The sequence below is a fragment of the Denticeps clupeoides genome, chromosome 4 (genome assembly GCF_900700375.1).
Source record: "Denticeps clupeoides chromosome 4, fDenClu1.1, whole genome shotgun sequence".
Classification (NCBI taxonomy): domain Eukaryota; kingdom Metazoa; phylum Chordata; class Actinopteri; order Clupeiformes; family Denticipitidae; genus Denticeps; species Denticeps clupeoides.
In genome coordinates, this window is record NC_041710.1 from 33,991,401 (window position 1) to 34,012,802 (window position 21,402).

Here is a 21,402-nt window from a genome sequence, read left to right on the forward strand (position 1 = left end):
GTTATAGTGCATTATTTTGTCACTTACTATTGTCATATTAACATTTACCTATCTCACAATTGCTTCAATTTCAGACATCACCCTGGCTCTGATGTCTGACACCTTGTAGTTGTAGCTGATGTAGTTGGCTTTGAATCTGGGGTCCATAAAGGAGATCATGTCCAGCAGTTCTTGAGTTGCTGGGTTGTCATACTTGGTGTTCATGTCCTCTAAAATCTTTATCTTTATGGACTTTGTTAGATCACTGTCTTCTTCCATCATGTGACTGGGAGCAACACGGAAATGCAGTTCAGCAGTTCATCAACGATGCTCTCCAGGACATGCTGGGACGGTGGGTGTATGCCTACCTGGACGATGTACTCATCTACTGGCCCACCCTGGAATCACATATCCAACACGTGAGAGCAGTACTAAAAAGATTGCTTGCCCATCGACTGCAAGTCTCCTCCGCCACCGGCCATAGCCCCTTTGAAATCTGCCATGGATATCAAACCACCTTCTTTGCTCACCAGGTGCCTGCAGGTGGGGTCCCCTCAGCCCAACAGTTAATCTATGGTTGCCGAAAGCCCTGGAAATCAGCGCAGTCAGACCACCTTGCCGCCTCACGAAGACCGCCGGCATCCCCGCTTCCGAGTGGGACAGAGAGTGTGGCTATCTACCCAAGACCTACGTCTCAGGACTGAGTCACACAAACTGTCCCCTCGATACATCGGGCCATTCCGGATGCTCAGCTGGATCAACCCCCTCACCTACCGTCTCCAACTCCCTCCTGGTTTTCCATGTCAGTAAACTAAAGCCCTTTGTCAGATCCTCTCTTCATCCTCCGGCTCCGGATCCGCCACCGCCACGCATTGTCGACGGGGGACCGGCATACACAGTGGAGCGCATTATTGCCTCTCGGCGCAGGGGTCAGGTGGTCCAGTATCTGGTGCATTGGACCGGCTATGGACCAGAAGAACGGTCTTGGATTCCGAGTCGCTTCATCCTGGACCCGTCTCAGTGTCTAAATCCAATCTCAAAACCAATCAAGCACCCAGACTACTGCCAGACCCCAGTGAAGAGACCAGCAAATAAATCCTGGTTCCTGACAACTGCTTAACAAGGACATACCATGAAACAAACCAGAGCGTCACCACAGCCACCACCACCGTTACAACTACAGCTATAGGGATCTTCAAATGGACCAGTAACATCATTATGGACACGTAATCTAGACCATGACACTGACTACATCCTGGACTTCTCCAACCCTACAACTGTAGGTCTTATTATTATGTCATCAACCCTGCACTGACACCATTTGCAGGCTCACTCTACCCTGGAAGGGTGTCCCTCTCTGTATCACTCCTTCCCAAGGTTTCTTCCTTTCTTTTTTTGTGTGCAGAAGGGTCAAGTGTGGGGGGTGCCAACTGTAGGGCCTGTCAAAGCCCATTGAGACATACTGTATGTGATTTTGGGCTATATAAGAAATAAATGTTGTTGATGTTGTTGTTGTTGTTTCTCGTCTCCTCCTACAGGTCTCTCTCGTTCTGATCCCGGTTCGTGTGACAGCAGCACGACATCCTGCTGACAGGACGACACTTATGGCCCGCTGATGCTCTAGAACTATCTCAATGCTTCTCTGCCTCGAACCCCACCTTGTAGGGCATTCTGTGATGAGGGAGTGCCATTTTCAGTGCCATTTTACCCTTCCAGGTGTGGGAGAAATGTCCCACTAACTTTTTGCAGAGACCAACAGCTCGAGTAATGCACTCATCACCAGCATTTTCTGAAGACTTAGGAAAAAACAAAACAATGACATACAGGGTGTAAAAACATTGCAATATTATAATTACAATTTTATATAACAGCATTTGAGATGTGAGCTACTTGAAACAACCTTTGAAACTGTCAGCTACAATTTGCTAACCTCTGTGAAATATTTTCCCCAAATAAACACATTATCTTAAATTTTGCAATATGTTAGCCTGCTAAACTCACAGCTAACCCAGCTTTTTTTGGCAACTCTCTGTTTAATACATAAAATAATTCTACATAATTTAAAGACTATTTTCTTGAATACTTTTCTTTAAAACATATCTTTAATACTGACCAAGTAAGGCCATGTCAAAGATTTGGCAAATTACAGGCTCAGAAATACAGGTTTTTGAGAAATTTCTGAGCCTGTAATTTGCCAAATCTTTGACATGGCCTTACTTGGTCAGTATTAAAGATATTTACATTTACATTTACAGCATTTATCAGACGCCCTTATCCAGAGCGACTTACAGTCAGTAGTTACAGGGACAGTCTCCCCGGAGCAACTTAGGGTTAAGTGTCTTGCTCAGGGACACAATGGTAGTAAGTGGGATTCAAACCTGGGTCTTCTGGTTCATAGGCGAGTGTGTTACCCACTAGGCTACTACCACCCAGATATGTTTTAAAGAAAAGTATTGCATCTGATGCATCTTTGAACCATAATTATCCTGACTGTGTGTCATATACCAAATTAAAGCTTACATTCTCCCATTACATTCAAGTGATATTTATGGAAAAATTATGGAAAAAAATGACCTCTGAATTACCTCAGAGTTAGCGTCTTTTTTTGTTGTTGATATTATATATACACACCAATATTATTATTAGATTGACAAAACGTTCATCCACCGAAAAACAATGCATTGTTTTTGATGTGTACACAGTGACACAAAGCAACACACACAGAAAGCGGCACCCAGCTAAAGTCTCCATTTTTCTACCTGCTCTTTACCTGACCTGGCTGCCGCTGATGCGCATTGATGGGCATTGATCTTAATGTCTGTATGCACTTTATAATGATAGAACAGTATTTCCTAAAATAATAACACCCAAATAACCATTTGTTTTTGCACATAAAGTAATCCCAAAGTAATCCAAAAACCCCACAAAACCTTCTTTGCTCACGTGGCATCATTTGCTCAGGCATCATGTCTTTATCTAAAAAAAGTGTGTGATAGCATCTGTTAATTTCTTGTGGCGTTTTGATGTTTTTTTGTAAGGTGTTGCATTTGTAAAACCTTGATTGATGGTTGTTTGTGCGACTCTTTTATTGTTACTTGGCCTTTCATTAGCAGTTTTGATAGATTTGGCCTTAGACTTTCGGAAGTCTTCATATAGCTCCCTATGGTTGTGTTCCAGGTGACTGTGGAGATTAGTTGTATTTCCTCTCCATGTGACCACAGTTTTTTGGCACAACTTACACAGTACCTGCATTTGTGACACGTCTTCTCTCTTGAAGCCAAAATATTTCCATATTTCTGACGTACCGTTATTTTTAGACACAAGTTCTTCACTGCTGTCATTTTCCTCGCTTGTCTCTACTCCTGCCATATTTGTTTCTCATTTTCTGCTCTGTCTAACCAATAGCATTATAGCACCTACTTGGGAGGTGGGTATGAAGATACTAAGGGCCCATCTGATCATACGGGTACTTCTCGTCAACTGTTTTTCGAATACTATGAATTTGGACATACTACTCGCCTTGCATACTGTTTTTCACATACAATATAGTATTGTAGCGGCAACCAATAGGGCTGGCCTAATTTGAATAAGGACCACCTGTGGGGTTAGAGGCAAGATTTTAGCCACCGTTAGGGTGAGTGTTGGGGGAATTAGTGGGCAGTTGCCTGGTAGTCGGGGGTAACTAGAGCAGTTGGGGGAAACTAGAAGGGTAACTAGAGTTATGATCTTGGGTGAATGCCTCCCCTGTTGCTCTTCTGTCGATCTCTTGTGCCGATACCAAGCTCTAAAGGTCCTGGCTAATAAAGGGCCTCTCTGAGCTACTCTATTGTATCAACATCTTTTCTCTTCCCATCACAGAGCCCGTTCGCTACAGTATATAATATGCAATTTCGGACTCTTTGCGATACAGATATAGCGTATACAATTATCGTGCAGTCCTAGTGAGCAGTGGGCAGCGTGTGATGACAGTACCTTGGCAGCTCAGGATTTCAACCTGCAACCTTCGGATTCTGGGTCCGCAATACTGCCCCAGAACTGTCTGACTGTACCATAATGTTCAGCTGAAGGTGAGAGATCTCCAGAGATCTACTGTTCTTACCCAGCCAAACTAAAAACTCTCCTACTCAGATGAGATTTAAACCATTGCAATGCAGACCAAACAAGAAAGCAGGAGAACGTGGTTATCCATATCTGTCACTGGCCGAGTTCGGGGCCGCATTCACAGGCATGCTTGGAGCGGGTGGAGTAGGTCGTCGTACTGGGAGAGGAGGACCGTAGGCGCTTGGCCGGTGATAGTGCGGCCAGAGGTGAGCTGGAACAGGAGTGTGGCCGTGGAAGCGCCGCAGCGCGGCGGGGAGGGAACTCTGGCTCCGTGGGGGGTAACAGGGAAGGAGGCGAAGGACGGAGGCTGGACGGGAGGGCGTCTGGGATGGCAGGAAGGTGGGGTAACATGGGAGATCGTCTTAGCAAAAGGGGGCAGGCAAACTCAAGGTCAATAGCGGCGAAAGGTCGTGGTCACAATGGGGAATCTGTTTAGCGATCGTCGTCACAAGAGGGGCAGGCAAAGTTCTAGGTCGGGGACAGGCAAAGGTCGTGGTCATGGATATCTAATCAGTCGAGCGTGGGGAAATAAGGCTGGCGTCTCTGGAAATAAATTCATCAAAGAGTGGGCAGTGTCTCCTCATTGTCACCTAGCTTTTATACTTGGCGCTTCCCCGCTCTCACTTCCGTTTCCGGGTTGCCGTCTCCCCGGCTGGTCTGGCACTCTCTGGTCGGCTGGAGGTGTATTGGCCATGACAATATCAAACGCAGCACTAAGGTGTAAGAGTACAAAAATGGCAGAATTTTCAATATCATTGGTAGATACAAAGTAATTTCAAATTCTTAAAAGTGCACATTTGGTGCCATAGTAACGAGTAAATCTTTCCTGGACTGAAACTGATCTCCACCCTATCACCAAAAACCCATGCTGCCAAACGGAAATCCACCTGGAGGAATGATCTAACACCACATTCAGGTGCACTGCCAGGGGTTATGCCTGATACTGTGCCTGTGATATTAATGTGTTTGTGTGCACGTGAAAGAAAGAGAATAACTGTGGGGTGGTGTGAGTGATTAGACACCCAGTATCTAAGAAAAATAAATTGCCATCACAAGCCATACAGACTGCCGTGTAGAGAATATGAGTGTGTGTGTGTGTGTGTGTGTGTGTGTGGGAGGGGGGGACTCTAGTGATTGAACAGAGTTGAATGCTCTGTTTATTTTTGGCTCAGTGACTGGTTGTCAATGGCTGCAGATCCCTCGCAGAGGAAGGCTCTGAGATACCAGCAGACACTGGTCAGTTTTTTGTCTTCTTTTTTATCTTTTTGGTGCTCTCAACACAGGGTGTCTCTTCTGATTTGGGTCATTGGGTTCATAGCGGTCAGTAAACTCCTGTTTGTCTCTTGTGGATCTCCAGTATCAGCTCATCCACTGTATTCACTGCTGAACTGTAATGGATTATGTGGGACTTGTTAGCCTTTAAATTGCCAATTGTTCATAGATTATGAAATTTATACATTTTGTTTAACTCAGATATACAAACAGGTATAAGATGAGGGAGCCCCAAGAGTACTTCTCTTATGTTTTATCCTAATGTTTAATTAATTAGTTAGTGTCTTATATATGTAAAATAGTTTATACCAGTCTTTTGAAATCATAGATCACAGATTGCTCCAGTAATCTTATATGGGACACTGCATTTGTTTACATTTTAAACAACACTGTTTTTGGAATTGTGATCGTATGTTGAGTAATTTTCCTGGGAGACATTGAAAAGTATGTTTTCATGTGTATGTAGCAGATGAGCTACATGCACACATACACTCAGACTGGACATTACGGTTTTTATGTGCACTGTGTGCTGGAAGGTGAGAAGATTGTAATTTGAAGATTATTTGACTGTTAATAGTTCCAAAGTGATACTTGTCTCCCAGCCAGTTACTAGTGATTACTTGTTCATCTATAGTCTACTGGTGGTAGACTGGGGTGGTAGTAGCCTAGTGGGTACCAGAAGACCCAGGTTCAAATCCCACTTACTACCATTGTGTCCCTGAGCAAGACACTTAACCCCGAGTTGCTCCAGGGGGACTGTCCCTGTAACTACTGATTGTAAGTCGCTCTGGATAAGGGCGTCGGCTAAATGCTGTAAATGTAAATGTACTGGTCCAAAAGGGCTTGTTTGAATGTTTAATCTGTTAATAAAAACTACAACTGCACAAAAATGGAAAAGAGAGGGAGGTGTGGAGTCTAGTGACCCAGTTTTGAAAGTGTTCTGAATGTCTGAAGCTGTGGCAGCAGGTGTACTCCATGTGTGCCATGTCTTATAAAAATTAAGGCCCAAGGATTGGCCTCACTCTCTCTGAAAACTTTAGCAGCACACCGTTTCTTTGTTCCATTTATAGACTCATATTTTTTAACTCATATGTTATGATCTGGTGTTGCATCAGTTGGTCTGGTCTGTGTGTAGCAACATTATGTGGCAATATAACAAATCTACTGAATGAATGCACTTTTACTTTAATGGATTTTCTTTCCTTGTGACGCAGGCCTATTTCAAGATGTCAGTGCCATCTTTGGCTTAGGTTAGAAGCAGTAGATCATCCATCAACATAAAAACTATGTTAAAATGAATACATACATGGAACACATATTATGCATTTGCCTCACACTTCCCAGGTTGTGAGTTTAAACTTACACCTTGTGTATGTATAGTTTGCAAGCTCTCCCGCTGTTTGTGTGGGTTTCCTTACAGCATCCAAAGGCATGCACGTCATGTAAATTGGCCACCTTGTTGTTTTGAGAGTGTGTGTGTGTTTGCACTGGTGTGCACTGGCACCCACAATGTGTAAGGTCCAAGGGTTTAAATAAATAAATTGATAAAACCTAAAAGACCATCATTAAAGTGGCCCCGTAATCAGAAGGTTGCCGGTTCGAATCCCAATCCGCCAAGGTGCCACTGAGGTGCCACTGAGAAAAGCATCGTCCCTACACACAGCTCCCCGGGCACCTGTCACGGCTGCCCACTGTTCACTCAGGGTGATGGGTTAAATGCAGAGGACAAATTTCACTGTGTGCACCATGTGCTGTGCTGCTGTGTATCACATTTTAATGATGCATGTGATGTGTTGACAGGTGCAGGTTAAATATTCCAGAATGAGAATGTAGTGCGGATTCCAATTTTAAACTAAATTTGAAAGGAAATATTTTAATACTTTAGCAATGAATCATTGAATGGGAGCATCAGAGCAAAATTCATTTGAGTTCCTCCTACAAATGCCTGGGAGGAATATGTGTAGTATATACAACAGAGGATGCATTCGCACAACGCTTCACAAGATGGGAAACACCCGATACAAGACAAGGTACACAAACAGACGTCCATGCAATGACATCACACAGACTAGACACAATAGGATTACAGTTATACATTCATATCAGCTGCACACACTTAATGAAATCAGGATGACAATACTGACAACACTAAACTCCAGCCCAGAACACTGGACCAGAGCACCTCAAAATTTCTGTCCATGACAATTAATCTTCTTCCTTACTTTTTCTTTTGTTGATGTTTTTTTTTTATTTTTCAATTGAATTGTACAGGTAATAGGTCACATTAAATTTGGGGAAAACCTGCCATTGTTGCAGGGTAGTGCATGCATTTTCAATTCCCTATACATCAAATCTGCTGTATAACATGCTGAAAAGAATATGAAAATAACCAAAAAGTGTTTGAAGTGTGAAATATGATGCAATAGGATACATCCTGAAGGAGAAAAATGAAGGTCAGTGGGAATTGCTCTCTTGCTCCATGTCTGTCCAGAGGTTTGGTCATGTGAGGTCATGTGGATGTAATGCTTCTATGCTGCTACTGAATGAACAGTTTAATTAACAGTTGTTGACAGGTTCTCCGTGGAAGTCCTTGTCATTTCTACCATGGCATTCTGGGAGATGTTGTCCCTTCTCCCATTTAAAATGTGGAGTAAACTGTATGCCGTGTGAAAGGAGGAAGGTGCAGTCCTTGGGCAGATTTTAATTTGAAAGGGAAAAGGATAAAATGAGGAGATGATAAGTGGATTGAAAGAGGAATAAAGAGTTACATGTGAAGAGAAGGAGAGAAAAGCGAGGAGAAGATGGAGCGCATTAACACTTTTGAGACTGTTTTGAATTTAGATCAAATTCTGGTAAGAGTTTATAATGTTTCATTCGCTTAAAAACTGTACTTTTACTAGTCATTGTTTTTGTTATTATCACTACTATTACTTTAAATTACTATTATTATTTTAAATTATATTGATGTGTAAATTGCAAGGTCAATCAGTGCTCTGCAGAAAGAAGACAGACTGTGTCATTTACGGTATAATATAGTATATGTAACATTACATATTATTTATACTTAATAATCGTATCTTGTCTATTGTATAATAATATGAATACTATGAAGCTATAAACATTATAATGAGGCAAAATGTTTTCAGCTGTTTTACAGTACAATTAGTATGAGATTTGTATGTGATATACAGAACCAGTTTAATGAAAGAACTCAATAATTGATAACTTGTCTAGGAGTAAAAACACGTTCAAGTAAAAAACTGAGACACAACTGAGAAACTGGCATAGACATTCAGTTAATGGTTAAAATGTTTTGCATCACTGTGTGTGTTTATTCATTGTGTATGGTTATGGTGTTTGCTGAAATAGAAGAAAACACAAAATGTTGGTCAGTTTTAAACTGGCCAAGTTCAGTATATGTGGCTGTATCTATGTGTACATGAGGGTGGTTTACTTCTCTGAGTCACAAATCTCTCCATCTGTCTGTCAGCAAAAGGGTCAGATGTTATCATTATTGTGTAGTGGAACACACACTCATACAGTAACACACAAGAACTCACACTAGGGCATGAGGAATCTGTCATTATTACTATTTTAATTAAGTCTCAAAGTCAGTGTGTCCTTCATGCAGCTCTTAACCCCTCCTCAGTTCAGGCTGTGCTGTCAAAATTCTTCATCTTTGCGGAAGAACATTGATAAAATAGTAACTGGCTGGGAGACAAGTATCACTTTGGAACTATGAACAGTCAAATAATCTTTAAATTACAATATGATGTAATGAACATGTAACAATATGTTATAATAGGTGTGTGCCAAAAGTTTGGACACACCTTCTGATTCAGTGTGTTTTCTATATTTTCATGACCATTTATAGTGGTAGATTGGCATGTGGTAGAAGGCATTAAAACTATGAATGAACACATGTGGAGTTATGTACTTAACAAAAAGTGGACACCTGGCCTCCACAGTCACCGGACCTGAACCCAATCAAGACTGAATGAGAAGGTGTGTCCCAACTTTTGGCTTGTGCTCTGTGTGTGTGTGTGTGTGTGTGTGTGTGTCTATATGTATACACACATATATATATACACAGTGCAGGCCAACATGCATTCCAAGGAGGAACCAGAGCTGGGATGCCTGGGTATGGACTGTCCAATCTCAGGGGCAGAAGTTGCTGAGGTAGTCAAGCAGCTGCACAGCAGCGGAGCCCCGGGGGTGGATGAGATCCATTCTGGGTATCTCATGACTATGGATGTTGTAGGGCTGTCGTGGTTGAAACGTCTCTGCAACATTGCATGGACATCGGGGGCAGTTCTGGTGGTTGACCCCTGTGGACCAGCTCTTTACCCTTGCTGGGGTGATGGAGGGGGCAACCAATCCACATGTGTTTTGTGGATTTGGAGAAGGCTTATGACCATGTCCCCAGGGGCACACTATGGGGGGCACTCCAGGAGTATGGGGTGGATGGCCTTTTGTTAAGGGCCATACAATCCCGGTACCAGAGGAGCGTAACTAAGACCTGTTCCCAGTCAGGGTTGGATGCCGCCAGGGCTTTCCTTTGTGACTGGTTCTGTTTATAACCTATATGGACAGAATTTCTAGGTGCAGCCGTGGTGTGGAGGGTGTCGAGTTTGGTGGCAGGAGAATCTCGTCTCTGCTTTTTGAAGATGATGTGGTCCTCCTAGCTTCATCAGGCTCTGACCTTCAGCTCTTGCTGGGTAGGTTCGCAGCCGAATGTGAAGCGGCTGGGATGAGGATCAGCACCTCCAAATCTGAGACTGGAAAAGGGTGGCTTGCCAACTCCAGGTCGGGAGAGAGCTCCTGACTCAAGTGAAGGACTTTAAGTATATCAGGGTCTTGTTCACGAGTGAGGGAAGAAGGGAGCAGGAGATCGACAGGTGGATTGGGGCAGCGTCTGCAGTGATGCGGTCAAGAGTTGAATCTCAGATTGAGGAGGAGCAATGTGCTTTTTGTCCTGGCCGTGGAACTGTGGACCAGCTCTTTACCCTTGTTGGGGTTATGGAGGGGGCATGGGAGTTTGCCCAACCAATCCACATATGTTTTGTGGAAGGGGTCCTGCCAGAGGAGCTGGTGGAGGTGGCTGGGGAGAGGGCTGTCTGGGATTCCCTACTTGGGATGCTGCTTCCATGACCTGGACCCGGGTAAGCGGAGGAAGACGAGGAAGAGGAAACTATGAATGAACAAATGTGGAGTTATGTACTTAACAAAAAGTGTCCTGGCCTCTACAGTCACCGGACCTGAACCCAGTCGAGATGGTTTGGGATGAACTGGACCGCAGAGTGAAGGCAAAGGGGCCAACAAGTGCTAAACACCTTTGGGAACTTCTTCAAGACTGTTTGAACATCATTTTAGGTGACTACATCCTGAAGCTCATCGAGAGAATGCCAAGAATGTGCAAAGCAGTTATCAGAGCAAAGGCTGGCTATTTTGAAACTATAATATAAAACATTTTCAGTTATTTCACCATACACAGTAACTAACTCACATTCATTGTTTTGATGCCTTCAGTGAGAATCTACCAATGTAAATGATCATGAAAATAAAGAAAACACATTGAATGAGAAGTTGTGTCCAAACTTTTGGACTGTACTGTATGTCATATTGATTCATAGTTATTGTCCTTATGATGATAATATTGCTCAATCTTCACTTCATCTATGACTTGGCTGCATTTGGTTCACTGGTTAATTGCTGAGGGACACTGATTATCTATTTTAAGATATAATGTCATTTCATTTCTTTATCCTGTATCCCAGCCTGCTGCCCTGCAGCTGGGTGCCATACTGTTCTGTGGTCTGTTTTGGGGCAGACTCTGTGATTCTTGTTAAACGCTAAATTGAAATGGGAACTGATATTCTCTATTGCTGGCTACTGAAAATTAATGAAACAGGGTGATGCAGAGTGGTTTGTGAGGGTACAAATTCACTGAAGCCTTTCAGGATCTGCTAATTATAAAGATAACCATTTCATTGTGTCTATTTACTGTGTGTGTACATCAGATAGTGTTTACACCAGATTTATTAGATTATTTATTTACATATTTATTTTTAAAGGTATAAATGTAACCATTGTTTCAGGTGTTTGTGTGGAAATGGACGGGAATACATGCGTGTGCATATGTGCATATTTTGTGTGTGTCTCTGTTTGTGTGAGACAATGATAGCTCAGTGTGATAGTCTTGTTCACTATGGACAGGGATACATATATGTGCATTTTTTGTGTGTGTGTGAGTGTGTGTGTGTGTGTGTGAGAGAGACAGTGATTGCTCCCTGTGCAGGTCAGGTTGAATATGGACAGGGATACATACATGTGCATTTTTGTGTGTGTATGTGTGATCTTTTAGCTCCCTGTGCAGGTATTGTTGAAGAGCTGAGACAGATACACTCTTTTTATGCTGTGTCTGTTTGGGCCTCTTGTGTTATTTCAGGCTGTTATAGACACTGAAGTTATCTCATACTGCACAGCATGGAGGAATTATCTTTCTCTCTCACCCTCACTTTCCCATCTCCCTTCACTCATAGTATCGATTATCACCACAGTCATTCAACAACCATGCACAAAAACTCCCTCTAAAACTACCAAAATAATATAGCTTCTATAGCTATTGTGCAGTTATACAGTCATAGATTCTAGCTTTGTACATCATGAAATTGTTAAATTACTTACTTAAGCACAATTTCATCTAACCAAACCAACAACATGGAGTAATAATGACAATCAGACAACAAATTAAATACAAAATCTAATATAATTTATATTTTTGGTGCATTTAAATATCCTTTGCTGGAAAGCATTTCCAGTCAGCAGCCTGGAGTACCAGCTTTGAATTCCAATCATTCCACTGAAATTTCACAGGTTTAATGTAAAAAATTCCAAAAGCACAATGCTTTTGACTGTTACTTGTGCCAGTGATTATGTAGCATTTTTTTATTTTATGATTCCAACAAAATTATTTATTAAATTATCAGGGTTAGGACATAATTTTCTAGAGATCTCAAATGATGGAGGAATACATAAACAACATTTAAGCAAATGTACTCTTTTACTACAGCTCCAATGGGCATACATATACTGTGCATTACACTTGCGTGTGTCTGAATCAGGAAGAGTAATGAATAATGGATTGTTTCGCAACTCTGGTGTAGCTCTATGGGGAGTACAGAGAGCAGCTGGGCAACTTCGCCAGGCGGGAAGCAACACGTTTGCTGACTGAGAAACAGTGTAAGAGCAACTCTGGTGACAGCAGCATAGCCAAGAGAGGTCATAACCGCCCCAGTCACATCACTTTAGAAACAGGTCCTGACTCTTCAGACTTCAGCCTCACCAAATATCAAGGTATGTGATTGACTTGTTTTGGGTAACTGATGAATTCATTTGACAATTTCATTATATGTATTCATTTATATTTATTCAAATATTTATTCCAGTTTAACATACTTGGCATGTAGTCAGTAGTTCTATGACCTTGTGCATGACCTGGTAGGCATTTACTTCACAGCAAATTAATGATACCACATACATGGTGAAAACATACCTGATTATTGTGTTTGGATGTTTTGACAGCCTGTGTCGCTCGAATCCAGAGGTATATTATAACAAAGCTAGGTGAGGACTGGCTGTTTTTGGTGTTGTTGGGCCTCACAATGGCTCTGGTGAGCTGGAGCATGGACTACGCAAGTGCCAAGAGCTTGCAGGGTAATTTATCGCCATTGATAATACTCTACAAAGAGAAAATAGAGCACTACGTACGCTATAAAATATTAAAGCCAAGAGAAAATCTAAATTAGAAAAGAATCTTGGTCACCTGACAGATCTCTTCCTTTCTCCAGCATATAAATGGGTTCATGCTGAATTAAAGGGCAATGTTGCTCTGCAGTATCTGGCCTGGATCACATATCCTGTAATACTCATTACTTTTTCCTCTGTCTTCTGCAACTTGGTTGCTCCCCAGTCCATCGGTGAGTATAGCTTTATAGTTATTATGAATGATTATAAAATGTAATCATAAAATGTAATAATGTTATTTTATACTGTTATAACAAACATTAGTGCACATGCATAGTTTGTTTATATTTATTTGTTTATTGAAACAGAAAATGTTGCATTCAAGGTCTGGGAGGTTATGAAAAAATCGAGTTAACAGGGAGGCACTTGCTAGTGACAAACCAAACTGGTATGTCATTACCGCCAGAGAGATGCTACACTCAAAAAATTCATTGTTGTGTTAACTTAATTCAATTATGACCCCTATTTCCACACTTTTGAATTATGCTATTTGAAACTTAATAGACCAAATAGAAGGGTCCTATTTGCCTGCCTTAGCTTCAAATAGCATAATTCAAATGTGTGGAAATAGGTGTCATAATTGAATTAAGTTAACCCAACAAATCATTTTTGAGTGCATAATTCATTGCTTGCAACTTGAACATGCATAGCAGAGTTTAGTTGGAGGATTGCAGAGTATATTCCATGAGTCCTTCCTAATTTGTCACTGTGAGTGCTGTTGCTGTGTAGTATAATTTAGGCCATTATACAGTGGGCTGCAAAAGTATTTGGCCCCCTTGAACTTTTCCACATTTTGTCACATTACAGCCACAAACATGAATCTATTTTATTTGAATTCCACGTGAAAGACCAATACAAAGTGGTGTACACTTGAGAAATGGAATGAAAATCATACATGATTCCAAACATTTTTTACAAATAAATAACTGAAATGTGGGGTGTGCGTATTTATTCAACCACCTTATTGCTGCAATTACAGCTGCCAGTCTTTTAGGGTATGTCTCTACCAGCTTTGCACATCTAGAGACTGAAATTCTTGACCATTCTTCTTTGCAAAACAGCTCTAGCTCAGTCAGATTAGATGGATAGTGTTTGTGAACAGCAGTTTTCAGATCCTGCCACAGATTCTCGATTGGATTTAGATCTGGACTTTGACTGGGCCATTCTAACACATGAATATATTTTGTTTTAAACCATTCCATTGTTGCCCTGGCTTTATGTTTAGGGTCTTGGTCGTGCTGGAAGGTGAACCTCCACTTGTTCAGAGTCACCATGGGCCTCTTGGCTGCATTTCTGATCAGCGCTGTCCTTGTTTGTTCTGTGAGTTTAGGTGGACGGCCTTGTCTTGATAGGTTTACAGTTGTGCCATTTCCATTTCAGAATGATAGCTTGAACAGTGCTCTGTGGGATGTTCAAGGTTTTTTGTAGCCTAAGACTGCTTTAGATTTCTCAATAACTTTATCCCTGACCTGTCTGGTGTGTTCTTTGGCCTTCATGGTGTTGTTGCTCCCAATATTCTCTAAACAACCTCTGAGGCCGTCACAGAGCAGCTGTATTTGTACTGACATTAGATTACACACAGGTGCACTCTATTTAGTCATTAGCACTCATCAGGCAATGTCTATGGGCAACTGACTGCACTCAGACCAAAGGGAGCTGAATAATTAAGTACACCCCACTTTTCAGTTATTTATTTGTAAAAAATGTTTGGAATCATGTATGATTTTCGTTCCACTTTTCAAGTGTACACCACTTTATATTGGTCTTTCACATGGAATTCCAATAAAATAAATTCATGTTTGTGGCTGTAATGTGACAAAATGTGGAAGTGCAAGGGGGGTGAATAATTTTGCAACCTACTGTAGAAGGCAGGAAAGTTGGTTGTTTTTTAAAAATTAAATAAATTCAATTTATTTTTCTTGGATTTTGCAGAACAAACTTAGAGTGTAATTTTTCTTTGAAGACAACAATATGTTCTGATAAAGTGGGAATGGAACTGACACCAGGAGTAGGTAAAAAGGAACACATTTTATTGGGTTACAGGGAAAATCAATGGAGATAAACAATTCATCACGCCTTGCGCTGAAACAGAGTCTCCTCCGGTTCTGCTGTGTGTAGAACTCAGTGCAACTTGCGGGCAATCATACTGGTCTTATCAGCGTCAGCTGTACAGGATCAGGACTTGCTCCTCTGGTGTGCCAGCACCCCCTGTGGTGTGCAGGTGAAGCTGAACATCACAAAAGTGGTGCTCAGAAAAGTCAAACTGTACCTGGCAGCATTGAACATGGAGGAAGTAATGCAACACTTAATTTTGGTCCTCATATGAAGTTTGTGAAATAATTAGGTATGAGATGAATGTGCCAGACTAGTGTCCCAGACTGAGCTTCTGATATATAAAAGTATAAAAATATAGTCTGTCTCTTCCCGACTGCAGGCTCCGGTATTCCTGAGCTGAAGACCATTCTGAGAGGAGTGGTTTTAAAAGAGTACCTGACTCTGAAGGCTTTTATTGCTAAAGTCATCGGCCTGACAGCAGCCCTGGGCAGCGGGATGCCTTTGGGAAAAGAGGTGTTTGCATGCCTAATTTAATCTATTTTGCATCTATATTATTTTATAATGTTGTTGTAACTGATTAGCATGCTTCCAACTATCTGTCCTCATTTCTAATGACTACATGGTAAAAATATTTACTATAGACATGGTTTTCACTTATTTGATCAGTAGAATGATTCCTCTACAAAACAGGTTGAGTACATGCCCAACCCAAAAAACTACTAATCAGCACTGCAAAGCATTTTGGTGAAAATGAGAACTATAGACATGGAAAAAATTATTTGAACCCCTGCTAATTTTGTAAGTTTGCCCACTTGAAATAATCAATCTCAAATTTTAATGGCAGGTTTATTTGAACAGTGAGAGACAGAACAATAACATAAAATCCAAAAGAATGCTTTTCAAAAAAGTTCTAAATTAATTTGCATTTCTGTTTATATTTTTGTCATCTCTGCAACATTTTCCAAAAACATATAGTAATTTATAAAAAGGTTAGCTGTATCCTGAAAAACCCTACGTCCTGGTATTAAAAAAAAGAAGGGAATGCTGCTCAACTTGATACGCTCTCCATTATTTGATAAATTCATTAAAATAAAATTGAAGTTTTTCTCAGCCATAACAGGTAAACTCTGTAGCCCTTCTAAAATTATTGTTAAAATGTGTATTTTGAATAGCTTTTAGACAACACTTGCAAAAAAAAATGTCATAGTCACACAGCAAAGTCAATTGCCATTGGGACCATGGTTTTGGTGAGACTGGTGTGTTACTGAACTTCCCAGGCCAGAGTGGGCCACCGGAATACTTGTGTTTCACAGTGCAGCCCCAATATTCCCAGGTGATATGTCTGCTTTAGAGTGTGGCAAGGGCGTATCTGGTCCCAGCTGGTTAAACCTGGAGGTGCACTGCCCACCGCAATGAAGTAATACCCGGAGTAGTCCAAAAATGTGAAAGAATATGTTGGAAAGCCAAGTGTATTCACTTCCGACTTATCAATACATGGTTCGCAGTGCAACTTTGTTCCAGTTACCAGATTCTGCCACGGTACAGAATTATAGGACATATTTAGCGCTTCTTCTCTCCCAAAAGCTGGTGGCCCATTTCAGGGCTGTTCTGGTTACAGTGGTGTGAAAAGTACAGGTTAATCTGTCAGGTCAGTTAGGGTAATGTTTGGGTGGGAAGCTCTTACTTAACTCCCTTTAAATATTCTCCCTCATGTTTGCCAGTGCTGGTTGGTTCTCTTATTTGTTATTTCAGTTAATCTGTATTTACCCACATTTGGTGAGTTTGGTGAGTACCCTCTCCGTTATTCCGGAGTTTCCCTGCATAAAAACACATTCATGGCCAGCACAGTGAACCAGAGACCCCAGCTCGGTACACCATCCTGGGCTGGCACAACTCTGATTATGTCGATGGCAAGGGTGAATGAGGATTAGCTGTGGGAACACTGACTGGAATTGGAATGATGATGAGTGGGAACTGGAAGATGTCAATGAGATGGGAGGTGAGGTTCTTCTCCCTGCCATCCTGTAATCTCCACAGCCAGAAACCGCATCAGAAACTCAACCTCTGGTGCCACTGAGTAATCCAGCTGCTCACAACACGGCATCTGGCAACACGATCGAAAAACACACACCAGTACAACACCACGACTCCTGGCCCGGCATTCCTCCCTTCCTATGATTTCCACCAGGTTGCCAGATTAAATTCCTGTCCACAACACCTGGATCTGCATGCATCTGTTCCTCTGGGTTAAGTGTCTTGCTCAGAGACACAATGGTAGTAAGTGGGATTTGAACAAGAGTCTTCTGTTTCATAGGCGAATGTGTCATGCTACTGTCCTAATAAGTGTTTTAATTGTATAGCCAATTAAATGATCTTGTTTCTAATACAATAAAACACTCAATTCATGTTATACATTTGAATGTTTTCATTCAAATGCTCTTTGGGCTTTTGTCATGTTTTTTATTTTGCCAGCATAATTGAAGACTAAATTGGCTTCCTTTCACATTTTACTGTATCACATTCAGAGTCACATTCACAAAACCTGCTTCTGCCTTCTTCAGGGTCCATTTGTCCATATCGCCAGTATTTGTGCTGCTGTGCTGAGTAAGATCATGTCCATCTTCACAGGAGTCTATGAGGTAGGCACGAACAGTAAACCATCATCCTTTGCACGTGGTTGATGTGGCATGGCGTTGATACAGATTGATTATTACGCCTACTTTAACACTGCTCATAACAGCAGGCCTAAGAACAGATTCTGAACCGATCTGTTCTCAGCTCTTACAGGCAGCTGTGTTAAGAAATGCTATTCCAGTAACATTTTCTCTCTTGCTCTGCCTCCCTTTCTGCTCAATCTCTTCTGTCTTTTTTTGGATTGTGTTAATCCATCCTGTCTCCCTTTATTAATAGTCTTGTGATAATGTCTGGCATGTGCATTAACACCAGCCTCCCCTGTCTGTCTCTGTTAATACCCTTGTCTGTCTCCTCTCTCTGTCCCTGCAACCCTCCCCCTTCCCAGAGCACTTCCCATGTTCAAGACCTGCTGGTGTGTGCATGTGCCGTGGGAGTGGCCACCTGTTTCGCTGCACCTGTGGGAGGCAAGTCACACCCAGATGAACCAACATGTACTTGGCAGTGGACAGTGGAGGATGGGAGGAAGGAGTGTGTGTATGTGTGTGTGTGTGTGTGTATACATGTACTTGGCAGTGGACACAGTGGAGGATGTAAGAAAGGAGTGACTGTATAAATCTGCTCTCTTTTAGTGTGTGTATATATATATATATGTCGCCGACCTACACATGGCTGCTTCAACAATGGGTTGTGTTGGTCCCAACATGTTGTTGATTGGGGCTGTTGTGTGTCTTTCTCCCTCCTCCTGTTTGTCTGTGAGTCATGCCTCCTCTATTCTTAGCTTGATTCCTTTTTGTGTATCTATTTCTTCCTCTCCTCTCCTCTCCTCTCCTCTCCTCTCCTCTCCTCTCCTCTCCTCTCCTCTCCTCTCCTCTCCTCTCCTCTCCTCTCCTCTCCTCTCCTCTCCTCTGTCAGTAGAACTCCTATAGTTACACAGACATCTTGACAGTGGGTTGTGCAGTGGGGGTTGGCTGTTGCTTTGGTACACCTCTTGGAGGTAAAAACGTACTTTGTTCTTTTCCACCCTTTTCCCCCCGTTCTGCACTTTTGTGTATGTTTGTGTGTTTATGAGTGACTAGTCCTGAACAGATTTTTTAAAAAGAGCAAAAATATTAACTGTAAGTTTGTGGACAGGGTTAGGTTTAGGCTTAGGGAATCAACCGATTACCAATGTATTACTTTTAAATACATACAAATAAAGGTTCCTTTGGTTCCTTGAAACCAAACAAGCAGGTCTGTTATGTCAATTATATTGAGTTTTATTTGTACAGCACTTTTTACAATCAGAAATGTATGCAACTATTCAACTCATGCATAATACATGCAGCTAATTTATACAGTATAGCACAGATGAAAATCTAATCTCTCTGTGTGTGTATTTAAATGTAAAATATACTTTCCCTGGCTTTCTGCTTCTTGTTTCTGTCTCTCTCTCCACTGCACAGGAGTGTTGTTCAGTATTGAGGTCACATCCACCTACTTTGCAGTAAGGAATTACTGGAGAGGATATTTTGCCGCCACTTTTAGCGCCTTTATTTTCCGGGTTCTGTCAGTCTGGAATAAAGATGCTGGTGCGGCACAAACATGCTCACATTAATGCACATGCATATTCACACACACATTTCTTTAACTGTGTGATAAAACATCAATAAAATGTTCATGCTATACTGTGTGTGTTACATCTGTGTTTACAGTCACCATCACAGCTCTGTTTCGTACCAATTTCCGGATGGATTTCCCCTTTGATCTGCAGGAGCTACCAGCATTTGCCATCATTGGGTAATGAACACATCACATGATGGAAACAATTGCTTTGCTTATATACTCTACACTGAGCTCAGTCAAATACATAGTGCACAAGGATTCAGGATGCTTCTGAGGTGTATTAAATTAGAGCAAAAACATGCTTTCCAGGGCTAGAGTTCGAAACCCCTTTTCTGTAAGCATGACTGGAACTATCCTCTAATCCCAGGTTTCTCCATTAATTCACTTGACCTGATGTATTGTCCTCTCTATAGAATCTCGTGTGGGTTCCTGGGGGCTTTCTTCGTCTATCTAAACCGACAAGTTGTGCTGGTGATGAGGAGACAAACGAAACTCACACGCTTTCTAACTAAACAGTGAGAACCATATGTATATTATATATATTTCTACATATACTACAATTTTATAATGTCCAAATGTTTTTAACACTCCGGACACCAAATCTGTGTATTTATTTCATGTAATTTCTGTATAAATTATATGCTGTTACTTAAATTAGTAAAAGAATGTTGATAAGTCAGGGAGTTAATATTATAACAGTAACATGGTTGGGTCCCAAACTACTTATTATCAAATGTTTCCACTGCATGGCACCAACTCAACTCAGCTCCTTTCTTTGGGCAAAAAAAACACCTTTCTTATGTATCTAAGCAACAAACTGGCAAATCCAAAAAGTGATGTTTGAAATGTGACTATTGAACCTCCACTTTGTCACAATTGTATATTAGAGTTCACATTGTTTTACTGCTTCCAAAAATGTTTTCTGTGTTTATCACATTGAGATAAAGTGGTGGCGCTCTGCATCAGTCCTATATTAAGCAGGAACTACAGGATATCTGCAGTGGTAAATTACATGGTTCCATGAGTTCCATGAGTTACCTGGTTCCATGAGTTCCATGAGTTCAGCTGGTATCATGCAGTAAAAAATGTAATTACTGCATTAAAAAGAAAAGTTAATGTATTATTGTGCCATATTTCAAATAGAAGTGATGCTCTCTGTTTCTTTTTTTTCTCTAGTCGGTTGATATACCCATTTGTTGTCACACTGGTTATCGCCACTTTTACCTTTCCTCCAGGGTTTGGCCAGTTCATGGCAGGAGAGGTTAGTCTTCAGCAGTTCTGCTACACTTTTTTTTGTTTGTCTAATTTGTTTCTTCAACCAATTGTTAATACAATTTATAATAAATGTTATTTACACCATGTAGTCAAGCTTATGCTGTGAAAGTAGATGATTTTTGTCATTGTGATGAACAGCAAGCACAGCATATGGTGACACACAATGAAATGTGCCCTCTACATTTTCCCCATCAACCTTAGTGAGCAGTGGGCAGCCATGAAGGCACCAGAGGTGCAGTGTGTGGGGAATGTACCTTGATTAAGGGGACCTCAGTGGTTGGTGGTTTGGGATTTGAATCCGTAGCCTGTAGCCACCACTGCCCCTGATGATTGGTGATGTGTGGTGATCATTGATCAAAAGATTATCACATCAGTGTTGATATCTTAGGGCACAGCAGCACATAGAGTGAATTTTATACCACGGTTGATATGTTCAAATTTCTTTATTGCTGAGAAACTTAACATTTAGATAAGATGCAGCTATTTTTAGGCATCATCACTCAGCAGCAGCTATTTAATAATATTGTGAGATATTGTCACTCCCATATTGACTCCTCCCAGCCACTCAAAATACCAGTAATTATACTTACACAAGATTTAATGGGCCCTGATCCTAAATCCTAAATCATTTTGTGCTGTTTTTATTCCCTTTTTTCCAACAGGATTTACAGACTTTTA

At 41.3% G+C, this 21,402-nt stretch overlaps 1 protein-coding gene across 4 annotated transcripts in view; it reads left to right on the forward strand.

Moving 5' to 3' along the window:
• The first annotated feature begins 5,265 nt into the window (after nucleotides 1–5,265).
• clcn1b (chloride channel, voltage-sensitive 1b) overlaps nucleotides 5,266–21,402 on the forward strand; it is a 69,652-nt gene continuing 53,515 nt past the window's right edge. For 3 of the 4 annotated variants that reach the window (XM_028975178.1, XM_028975175.1, XM_028975177.1), the window contains exons 1-11: nucleotides 8,009–8,204; nucleotides 12,519–12,708; nucleotides 12,937–13,068; nucleotides 13,203–13,331; nucleotides 15,593–15,726; nucleotides 17,775–17,852; nucleotides 18,233–18,311; nucleotides 19,290–19,415; nucleotides 19,539–19,623; nucleotides 19,863–19,964; nucleotides 20,626–20,710. In XM_028975178.1, coding sequence (XP_028831011.1) covers nucleotides 8,154–8,204; nucleotides 12,519–12,708; nucleotides 12,937–13,068; nucleotides 13,203–13,331; nucleotides 15,593–15,726; nucleotides 17,775–17,852; nucleotides 18,233–18,311; nucleotides 19,290–19,415; nucleotides 19,539–19,623; nucleotides 19,863–19,964; nucleotides 20,626–20,710 — 1,191 coding nt within the window. In that variant the 5' untranslated portion in view covers nucleotides 8,009–8,153. Of the gene's footprint in view, nucleotides 5,317–8,008; nucleotides 8,205–12,518; nucleotides 12,709–12,936; nucleotides 13,069–13,202; nucleotides 13,332–15,592; nucleotides 15,727–17,774; nucleotides 17,853–18,232; nucleotides 18,312–19,289; nucleotides 19,416–19,538; nucleotides 19,624–19,862; nucleotides 19,965–20,625; nucleotides 20,711–21,402 lie in introns of those variants that run through there. The other variant, XM_028975176.1, reaches the window with a different exon arrangement.